This window comes from Onychostoma macrolepis, chromosome 07 (genome assembly GCF_012432095.1).
Source record: "Onychostoma macrolepis isolate SWU-2019 chromosome 07, ASM1243209v1, whole genome shotgun sequence".
Classification (NCBI taxonomy): domain Eukaryota; kingdom Metazoa; phylum Chordata; class Actinopteri; order Cypriniformes; family Cyprinidae; genus Onychostoma; species Onychostoma macrolepis.
Window position 1 is genome coordinate 19,557,257 of NC_081161.1, and position 11,070 is coordinate 19,568,326.

Below are 11,070 nucleotides of genomic sequence, written 5' to 3' on the forward strand. Positions count from 1 at the left end.
AAATATATCCAAAAATCTCGCAGAAGGCTCTAAAACGCACAACACATCAGACGCCACTACTAACTATATTTGTTGAATAAGAAGAATTAACTTGTATGAGAAAATGAAGGTCAGACAGGAAGCAGAATTATTGTAATATAATATAGATAATTTGGGGGCATTTAAAAGATACGGTAGTTTTTGAAACAGTAAATTAGCCTATGGAAAATGACGTCCACATCAAGTGCCCGCCCCTCATGAATAAATATCAATTTGTAATCAGTGATTGGTTACTCAAGAGGAGAAGTGGATCCCAGGAGAGAAAGAGGTGCTTGACCCGAGCACAGGTGTTGTAAATTAGGCCAAAATTTCCTTCGAAAGGTTTAAGTAGACTTAGGAGAGTTGAATGAGGTGTTGTTTTCGGTAATTTTGGTTGATAGTTCTACCATGGCGTTTTCTCTGGTGAGTTTCGGTGTTAGTTCAGATATTTTTTTAATCTTGCACCACTTTTTTGTGTTTGTGAGCGTGTTAAATATTTATCTTGTGATTGTTTGACCCGCGTTTACTACTTCAATAAAAGTTTGGGGTTATTTGGAAGTGAAAAAGTATTTCATTCCTTGTTGTTTTTGTTGTTGAGCATGCAGAAATGCTAGCTGTTATAATAGTCTGTCCTGTCATCAGTAATGGTAGTTTACAGTGAGGTTAGGGCCCATTAATACAGTTGCCATTGATTGGGCTTGTCAAATGTAATCATTGACTGCTTTGTAGTTCAATTCAACCGCTTACGTGGCAAATTAACTTCTAGGCATATTGTTCACCATCACTCTAGTGAAAGTGAACTAGACTGAATTTCTTCTTAATTTCAAATCTTGGCATCCTAATGTTTTGCTAACTGAACACAAAATGGTGAGGAAAGGGGGCAAGGGAAGAATCAGGCCTATGTTTTACCATTTCTGTAACTCCTATCTGTTTTGTTCTGACAGAGTGATAATCCCAGACTTCTTAACTGCCTGGATTCTGATATTCCAGCCCTGTCAACATGCAGCAATGCAGACACGTTCTCCAGGATGAACACCATGCTGGGAAATTCACTGGATCTGAGCGGGGTTTGCACGACTCCCACTGCCAAATGCAAGCGAGACCCTTTTAATGGTAAACCCTAATTTGTGTTTAAAGAGATGCACTTTTTAATTGAGTGATAGAAGTCTATGAACAAACACAAGCAGACAATTACTTTATATGTGCAGGCACAATAACACCGCTGTAACCTTTTTCCGCTTCCCACGTTCATGTGCGTCTACTGCATTACTGTTTGCACCTTCAGCTTTGGCCCTGCATTTGAGCATCATGTGCACAGGGAATCATTACAGCACTGGTCATGCGACGTATCATGCAGGCGAGACGGAGGATGCTGAATCAGGGCTGGAGCAAGCAGTTGGATGCGGTCCAGCTCTGCATGAGAAGCCCAGATTGCTCATTCTTCAGCTACTTAGCCAGTAGCAACAGTCCTGCGACTCACTGGAGTTTTGTCTCTTAGCCTGCAGCTAGCAGCGAACACTCTCTCTCCCTGCCACCTCGAGTGTCTGAGCCAGAGGTGGGAGGGGGTGCTGCCTCTTTGCAGGAGAATTTGTCAGGAATGCTCGGTGGTGTGGCATCCGAGGAGGCCAGGGACTGATGTCATTAGCAAGGGGCTGTGAGGGCAGCAGCGCCTGGGTCACATGCAGGGTGGGTCGGCTCTGCAGAGACAGCTGCTCCTGTGCAGTTTAGCCAGGCGGAGGGAGGCGAGCTGTGATTTATCAGTTTAGGGAGCCGATGCTTTCTCGACTGTGCATGCCTTTTATTCCCACTGCTGATGCAGAGTCGCCAAAAAGTGTTTTTGTTTCTGGACTCTCTTAACAGGTCGTCCAGACTCGGACCTGTCTGCGGTCCGGAGCAGGATGCTTTTTCCCAGCGGTGGCCAGGACTCATCCAGGGGTCTGCCTGATGTCAATAACTGGGGTCTGGGCCTTCAGTCCCTCAGCTTGTCTGACTGGGAGAGACCATGGAGCAGCCATGACACCGATCACTCTGCACAGACCAACACAGCCTCACGTGAGTGGAATGAATAGCATTTAAAGAAACCGTATGATAATGTTACATGAACATTGAGGTAACACTATAATTTATGCAATATTGGTTCCAAGTGGATCTTCAGTAGGCTCTGGTTCTAAAACCGAGAAGTTTTCTTTCTGGGTCTTTGGCCTTGTCCTGACTAGAGCATGTTTAAAACGTTCTCACTTGGCCTGTAACAGTGAGTCAGAGCCTTTTGTTGACTATAGTCACAGATTCTCGGCCTGCCTCATGCGCTGGTAATTCTCATTAGTAGTGCTGCAATAAGAGCTGTCCTTTTCAGCTGTTCTTGTTTTTGAATCTTGAGGTGTTCACTTTGTTCTGAGGGCTTGGCAAGCAATAAAATATCTATTCTTTGGTTTTCCTTACTACTATGGGGTGTTTTTAGTGTTACTCTGTATTTTAATTTCAGTGCAGGGGATTTTGGGGACTCCCAGCCATCTCTCCAACAAGCTTCCGAGCTACTCCGAGCCTTCCCTTGGTGCCACAGACTTCCTAGAGAAATTTCCCGGCATGGCACGCTTAAACTCTCAATCTTTCCTGGACTCTCACTCCATTAGCCCTGTGGACTCTGAGACCAGCGGCTTCAGCTCTGGTTCTGATCACCTCTCAGACCTGCTGGTAAGTGTTTTGAGATTGTGTCGTTTGGTTTCTGCAAAGGCTTTTTTTCGTCATACCACCAAAATGGATTATTTTTATTTTTTCCTCTCAATTGCATCTGGGTTGTTTGGGGAGTCTAGTCATTATGAAATTATTTTCTAGCAGCTACTTGGTTGTTTATGAGCTATTTTCAGCCATAGTAAGGGTAGACGTCAATAGTAACTGTCTGAAAGTAGCATTGTTTGTATACAGAGCTGTTGCTAATTGAAATGAAAGCCAAATCCTTTGTATCTCATCGCTCAAATTCACATTAGATTCACAATGTTCTGAATAAGCTGTAACCGCTATCTTCCTCTTCTAAAAATAAACTAACTTTATCCCCCCCCCCCCCATTTTAAATTACCTTCATCTTGCCTTGAATAGTTGGGGGGTAATTTCCAAATTGTCTTATCCCCAAGGTAAGCTGTTTAACAAATGTGTTGTGTGTGGGGTTTTTTTTTTTTTTTTTTTTTTTATAAATCCTTGCAATGGGTAATCCTGACAGATTCTACTTAAGTTTCACTGACTAAATTTACTGTGGCACTTGTATAGTTACTGAACTTGCACTAAATGCAGTATCGGCAGATCTCAATTCAGAGTATCATTTTTATACAATTATATTTTGCCCAGCCCTAAAACTGCTGTTAAGCAGTATGACACCGCAGTATGACTTTCTGTAAAGCTGCAGTTGCATATAGTGTATCAAAAGTGCTATACAAATTTGCCTTTATCAATTCAAACAGCAGAGTGTGGAATGGTGTTTTAATGAGGCTAGTTTTAAGGTCGCTCACTATGGTCCTTGAATGTTCTTATTGGCAATGCTAACTCTTCTCTCTTGCCTTTTTGTAGTCGTCTTTGAGGATCTCGCCGTCTGTGCCCTTCCTTATGTCCAGTATGCAAAGGGATCCTCTCAAGCTAGCTCTGGGCTCTCGTATGGACCACAGCAGCTCCCCTCTCACCCCGCCACCCAGTGCTACCCCAAGCGGTGGTCTGTCCCACCGCTGGCCTGGTGCCTCCATCTGGCCCAACTGGGACCTAATGAAGACCCCTGAGAGCCCCTTCAGCATTGAAAGAGAGGCCTGGCTTCACAGACAAGCAGCCTGTATGGCCTATTGCATACTAATGTAGCGCATGAATTCATAGGCTATCCCCTGTCCCTTCACCCTCCCACTGAAATCTTAAATGTTTTTTAATACTTCCATTGAACAGATTTGTGCAACCCTGTTGCTGCTGTTCACTGTACGGTTTTTCATCAATACATTATGTAGGTGTTGCTGTTGTGCTCATCTTGTGAATTTGTGCTCCACAGCTATCAATGAAGCTACTTTCACATGGAGTGGACAGTTGCCCCCCAGACACTACCAGAATCCCATTTATTCCTGCAAGGTCTTTTTAGGAGGAGTTCCCTGGGACATCACTGAAGGTAGAATAACTACATGTTTACAGCAAATACTTAAAATGGTAGTCTGCTGTATTAAATTTAAAGTTGTTTTTTTTTTTTTTTTTTTTAATTACCATGCTTGGAGTAGATTACTAGCCTACTAATTGAAATATTCAAGTTTCAAATGACTACAACTTGATTTAAAATGTTTAGTATGTATGCCAGGTTGATTGATCCCATTGGAGGTGTGGCATCTAGTCTCCTTGAAGTTTTTGCGTTTTAAATGGTTTTTTAAAAATGCTAATTTAATGCTAATCACTTGGTTTGTTCTCCACATTTTACGGTGTGCTATTTATCTGATTTCTGGTTTTCACAATATACACTGCTGTTTAAGAGTTTGTGGTCTGTAAGTTCAGCAAGGATGCATTAAACTGATCAAGTGACAGTAAAAGCACTTGTTACAGAAGATTTACACTATTTTTACTTTGTTCAAAGAGACCTGGAAAAATGTCTTCCCCACAATTTTAGGCGGCACGTTTTTAATGTTGATGTTTAAGCATTAAATGATTGGTTCATCACTGAATATATCCAAGCTGCACCATTAGGAGTAATATTAAATTTGTAGTGCTTTTATTGCTGTAACTAATCAGTGCAACCTTGTTGAACTTAGACTTTTCAGAAACCTAAATCTTACTGTTCCGAAACTTTGAAGGGTAGTGTAGATATGCCATATAGCTGTGTTTGCTTCTAGACTAATGGTTTTTTTTTTTTTTTGTCCCCAGCTGGTTTGATAAACACCTTCAAATGCTATGGCCCTCTCAGTGTAGAGTGGCCGGGTAAGGATGGCAAGCACCCTCGCTGCCCTCCGAAAGGTAATATGCCCAAAGGTAATGCTGAAAGGGTAGGAAGCTTATTTTATTACAGCACTGTGGTGGGATGGTGCGGCTCATGGCACTCAACTTCTTGGTGACTACACAAACCCTTCATACACATGGTATTTGTTTCTGGGAGTTTAAGTTGTTTTAACTCTCTGCAAGATGTTCATACCCTAGTTTGTGCAGTCTACAGTTATGGAAATGGCTGTGAGTTAAACGGAGTAATGTTTTGGTCATGTGACTTTTTCCCTTTTGCTTATAAATTTTTTTATTTAAATGTTCTCTTATTGCCCCCCCCAGGTTATGTGTACTTGGTGTTTGAATCGGACAAGTCTGTGCGAGCCCTGCTACAGGACTGCACGGAGGACCTGCTCCATCCTGAGGGCTACAGCGAGTATTACTTCAAAATGTCCAGCAGAAGGATGCGCTGCAAAGATGTAAGATGGGCTTTAGGAGTGGGTTTAGTAGTTCGTTTTTTTTTTTTGTCCATTTTAACTTGATGGGCTATTATACAGAAGTGATTTTCAACTTCTGAATGGGTGCCTGTTGACCTGCTTCCTGGAAGGTTTTAAGTGGCCCAAAATCTGCATGTGTAATTTGTAGATGGTAAAAAGTGTTCCTTAATCTTGGTGTAAGATGCTGACGTGTGTTTTTATTTATTTTTTCTCTCGACCTTCAGGCACAGGTGATCCCTTGGGTGATTTCAGACAGTAACTATGTGAGTTGCCCCTCTCAAAGGCTGGACCCTAGGAACACTGTGTTTGTAGGAGCCCTGCATGGCATGCTCAACGCTGAGGCCCTAGCCAGCATCATGAATGATTTGTTCGGAGGTGTTGTGTATGCGGGCATCGACACAGACAAGCACAAGTACCCCATTGGTGAGGATGAATGGGTTTGGTTTTTTTTTTTTCTCATTTTGGGTCAGTTATATAGGATAACTGTTGCTTTTATACTGGGGTTTAATTAATTTTTTTTGCCCCCTCTGCCAGGATCTGGACGTGTAACCTTTAACAACCAACGCAGTTATCTGAAAGCTGTGAGTGCTGCATTTGTTGAAATAAAGACGCCCAAATTTACAAAGAAGGTAAAGTGGAACTTTGAAACCCAGTGTTTTACACCGTTATGGTATGTCCCATACAGAGTTTGTGGTAGGGGTTGCGTTACTACTGATTTCTGCTAGTCAATTTCTTATTTAAAAGTTCCTTAAGTTACTTGACTGCTCGTGGTTCATGCTACTGTAAATGAAAAGACATTGAATGGCTCTTTTCAATAGACATTTAGTAATTCATGGCCTAATGCAGCAATTACATGTGTAAATTGTCAGATTTATAATTGACATTTTTAATCATGTAATGGCCAGTATCTGTAACAATCTCAAAATTATTCAGATAAAATGAATTGGAACTTCGCACAGTTGATAAGACAGTTGACTCTTTTTTCATAACTATCACTGAACAAATGCTGTGTTAAACTAAAATTTCTAAGTTTATCATGCAAGCAGAGAGAGGTCATGACAAACGTTTAGTGATCATTTGAACACGACTAAATTCAGTGCGCACATTTTCATTACGCAGAACTCCTAAGAGTTTTTCAATTTCACAACCATGTATCTGATCCAAGTTGACTAGCCTACTCTTGAGAGAGCTGGTTTGGTTTTTGAGGCCGATGCAAACGCAGCTGTTTGAGTGCGCTGTGCTTATTCCATTCATTCGCTTGTCATATCATAGCCTAAGGCTTAAATCATTGCCTCTTAAATATACACAAATAATAGAATGTGTATGCTGTATTAGGTGGTATTACTCTTGCCAAGCTCTGATTTCTGAGAGCTGCATGGAGAGGCAACAGCAATGTGGTGTTTGATTTGCACTCATTTCATAAACTTTCACTTAAAACACATTGTGACTTTAGAGGTCTGTGTGTACTATTGCGCTGATCCCCTGGCTCACCTGTTATCTAGCAAACACCAGACTGTGCCAGCCTCAGCCGAATATTCAGGCAGAATTTGTTTTTGAAGCTATTATCTGTGCCATTCCGAGTGTATTCAGCTTCGGGCACACCCCTAATTACGTTACATGTCTTAACTTTTACATGCAACAGATAGAAAGTAACTGCTCCACGCAATATGTAGACCTAAAATCAGAGCCGGTGTCCCTGACATTTTAATCCTACCCATCAGATTTTTCTACCAGGGCTTACTGCGCATGCCATGCACACATCAATATTGCTTTATTTTTTATTAAATTCATGATTCAGTGGACAGTGGTAATTATGACTGCAATATTAAGTCTCTACATGCCACTTTATTTCCATAGCAATTTTAACCATGTTGGTGATTATGCGCTGGATGCTGCTGTGGATCGGTCAGATTAACATCACGTAAATTCACTTATTTCTCCCGAAATACACAAGTGGCCAATTAGCTGGTGGAAAAACGGTAAACGGTTTCCACTGAACTCTATTGGTAACAACAGAACTTGTGACCATAATTTGGGGAAACTCACCCTGATCAGACCCAGATTTTTATTTTTAAAAGCGGCTGAGAGCTACCATTGTTATACAGAACTAAATCTCTAAAATGTATCGATCTAAACTATTTCCAGCACATTTTAACATTGTATAGCAAAGTACTGATACACACAGAAATTGTACCAAGTTTTGACTAAAGCCAAAAAATAAAATTGGCAGCACTATGCACTTTATTTGCCTAAACCATTAAATAAAACATTTTAAAAATCATGGCCAGACAAGATGTATTTAACAAGATGTATTCATAACATACTACATGTTCAAATAAAGTTGACGTTTTTAAAAAAATAATAAAAAAAGAGAAATTAAAGAGTGAGGTTATAGAGCAAGAATGATAAGTTTGCTCCATAAACAGTTCTACATAGCCTACCTTTTTATCAGAAGTTTTGATTTTTAGAATGCACATTAGGTTATTTTCCATCGACCGGTTAAGATTTACAAAAAATCTGGTCTGATTTTTGCATTGTTCTGAATAAAAAATATGGCAGACTGAATAAATTGTGTAGTTTGACAGCAGAGAGTGCTTATGAACTGCAGAACATCTGTTTCCACGGTAACCTGTAAACACACGTGCTGCTAAATTCCTATTATGCACTCCCAAATAATGAAATCATATATTCTTATTTCCTTCAGCAGTCTGCCTTCAGTGTTTTTTTTTTTTTTTTTTTTTCACGAAACTACGTGTTGCGCCTACGTGAGGCTCTTAATAACTTTGATTCAAAGCTGAACTGTATTTACTGAGTTTCAAATAGTGCAAATCAAATACGGGTTTAATGATGATTAAAATGCATAACGGGATCATTTAAATAACCTCACGGCCGATATGTCTTGATCTACCTCCAATCAGGCTGGGAGCTACTGGTAGACCCCTGGCAAAGCCTATGTAGGTTTTCTTTGTTTTAGGGAAGTTCATGTTTGAACATAACCTCAGCAAATAGACATTATAAGATTTTACTTGTTTTAGGTTAAAGTTTTTGTCTTCTGCTTAACTTTCTCTGGTATAGTTTTGTAAAAAAAAAGCTTTTTTTCCATAAACTGATAACAGCTTAACATTTACCTTTTAGCCTACATTTTGGGTCTTTGCAATTACATTCCAATATCATTATGCCTCAGTTAGCTAGATTAAGAGTTTTTATATGTACAGATGCTCGCTGCTGTTTAATATTTATAAAGTATGACTTGTAAGAGAAATGCAACTTCGATTTTAATTTGTTTATAATCTGTTCTGTAACTGCATTGTCTGCTGGTTTATTTAGCTGCTCTTCAGCACACCACGTTAAGTATTCCATTTAATACTTTAAGACTCTAATGAATGTTAAAGTGCAAATGAACACCGGACCACTCTTGTAAGTTTGCAATTGTTACAATTAAAAATCGCAAGGGTAAAAACATACCAGGCAGAAAATGGTATGATGCAAGCAACACGGCTACAACAAACAAAACTGATAATGGGGTGTTAGATTTTATAGTGTGAATCAAGTTTTCATAACCAGTCATATTGGGGGCACTGAGGGGCCCCCAAATAAAATTCTGCTTGGGGCCCCATAAAGGCTTGGGCCGGCCCTGCCTAAAATTCATGTCATACTTTTTAACTGTGTGCATGGATTATGGTTGGTGCACGATCGCATAGTCTATTTGTTTCCGACAGAGCTGACTTGTGGTTGAAGTAGTTGATCACTCGACTACTTAACTGGTCTATGCAAGCCTTACTATATGGCAATTTGAGTTCAGTTGGCACTTAATTTAGTCACACTTGCTAATGTCTGCCTAGCAGTGTAACTTAAGACTGTTTAGTGTTATGCCACTGTATATTTTTCTTTATGGGAACGGTCTTCCTCCATTAGGTTCAGATTGACCCATACTTGGAGGATGCCATCTGTCAATCATGCAGTCGTGAGCCTGGGCCATTCTTTTGCAGGGACAAGGTGAGGGTTTATTTTTTTTTTTCCCTCTCTTAACTCTGTGCGTGTCTCTGTTCGTAAGTGCACTAATGTGTACCATATCACGATCTTCTCTTCCCCAGACCTGCTTCAAATACTACTGTCGCTCCTGCTGGCATAGGCAGCACTCCATGGACATCCTCAGTAACCACCGCCCTCTGATGCGCAACCAGAAGAAGAGGGACACCAACTGAAACCACGCATGGCAGCACGATGCCTCAGCCTGGATGTCCATTGCGCCTGCTCCCCTCGGGGAACTGCTCGAGTCGGCACCCCTTCAAAAGGCCCTCCCAGGAGTTGGGGCATGGGGAAACACTGTAGAAAGTTCACTGTTGCACTTTCTTTTTAGTTTTGGCTTGTTCACTTTGGCACTGTACACAGTGAGATGGGTTAGCTGGGACCCATGGATGGGAAGACCCAGAGTTTTTGAACTAAGTTGAGATTCAGGCCATGGTTGAAGGGTTTTTTTTTTTTGGTTTTTTTTTCCCCCCTTTATATAGGTTGCTATTTTGTTTTGGTAAATCATTCTAAAGTCTCATTGTTTAACAGAAGGAAGCCATACAGTGCCTTTAATTGGTTTTCCCTTTCCACACTAGCTGCTTTTTTCTGGCACTTTTTTGCCAATGTTTTTTACTTTTTTGAGATGCAACTACAAAAGCCAGATTTTCATCATGACATTTTTCACAGTTTTAGTTTTCATAAATTTTTTACATGAAACAGTTTTAAGGTATGGCATGGAAAAGGTTGAATAGCAATCTACCTGGCGGATTTTTAATTTTGCGCATTTTTTTTTCTTTTGTTTTCCCCTCCATGGTTTTTGGAGTGTATTTTTGCCTTATCAGTGTTCTGTTTGGTAGAACAAGAGGTTTGCGCATAACCCTACAGATCTAATTGCCAATCCAGATCAATTTCAGTGCGTGCCTCCACTAGGCGTTGCTTTTACTGCTCTCGATCAGATTTCAAACCAACTTGATATATTAATCCTGAAATGAGAATGGCCATCGACTGCACGTAGTTTTATTGCACTTTTTAATTTGCACTTTGTAAAGGGGTAGGTTTTTAATCACTTATATTGTACATCAGCAGGTGTTGTGGGTGAGCCCAAATGGCTGCTTGTTGAATTTAAAACCATAGACTTCCCTTGAATGTACCAAGAGCCTTAGCAGACTAAATGCAAATGTCACTTTAATCATCCTCTGCTGAATGTCTGAATGGATAACATTACTTTCAGAACTAAGACTGTCTTTTCTCTTCTCCCCATATGCATTCCATGCAGAGCTATTTCTCAAGCTCCTCTGTCATTCTACCTCATTGTCTGCCAAGTTTGCTTACAAAGGTGAAGTTTGAATTTTTGACTGGGCACAATAAAGGTGTTTAAGCATTACTCGTGCTGTGTGACTAGGTTTCTTTTAAAATACCTGTGTATAGTTGGAATAAATTTAAGTTTAAAGGTATGCAAGTACATTAAGTTGTATTTTGTGTAACTTTAACTATTATAATATCGGTTTTGAAAATTGCTGCTGACTGAGCAAACTGGAGCTTTTTTCAGTATTTCAATGGTACAATTCACTTGAGATCTTCCGTAAGTTTTAACTGTCACTTAAATATATTTTGCAGAGAT

General features: G+C 40.2%; 1 protein-coding gene across 2 annotated transcripts; it reads left to right on the plus strand.

Annotated features, from left to right (window-relative positions):
- Positions 1–283: 283 nt before the first annotated feature.
- Positions 284–10,827, plus strand: cpeb1b (cytoplasmic polyadenylation element binding protein 1b). 2 transcript variants are annotated; one of them, XM_058783422.1, is made up of 12 exons: positions 284–441; positions 963–1,131; positions 1,879–2,070; positions 2,501–2,709; positions 3,577–3,829; positions 4,037–4,150; positions 4,891–4,995; positions 5,284–5,420; positions 5,663–5,861; positions 5,973–6,067; positions 9,354–9,434; positions 9,533–10,827. In XM_058783422.1, exons 1-12 carry the CDS (start codon positions 427–429, stop codon positions 9,641–9,643), a joined length of 1,680 nt encoding a protein of 559 aa, XP_058639405.1. In that variant the 5' UTR covers positions 284–426; the 3' UTR covers positions 9,644–10,827. The 2 variants fall into 2 exon arrangements, with proteins under 2 accessions (XP_058639405.1, XP_058639406.1); XM_058783423.1 differs by having other exon boundaries at positions 4,891–4,980.
- Positions 10,828–11,070: the final 243 nt, after the last annotated feature.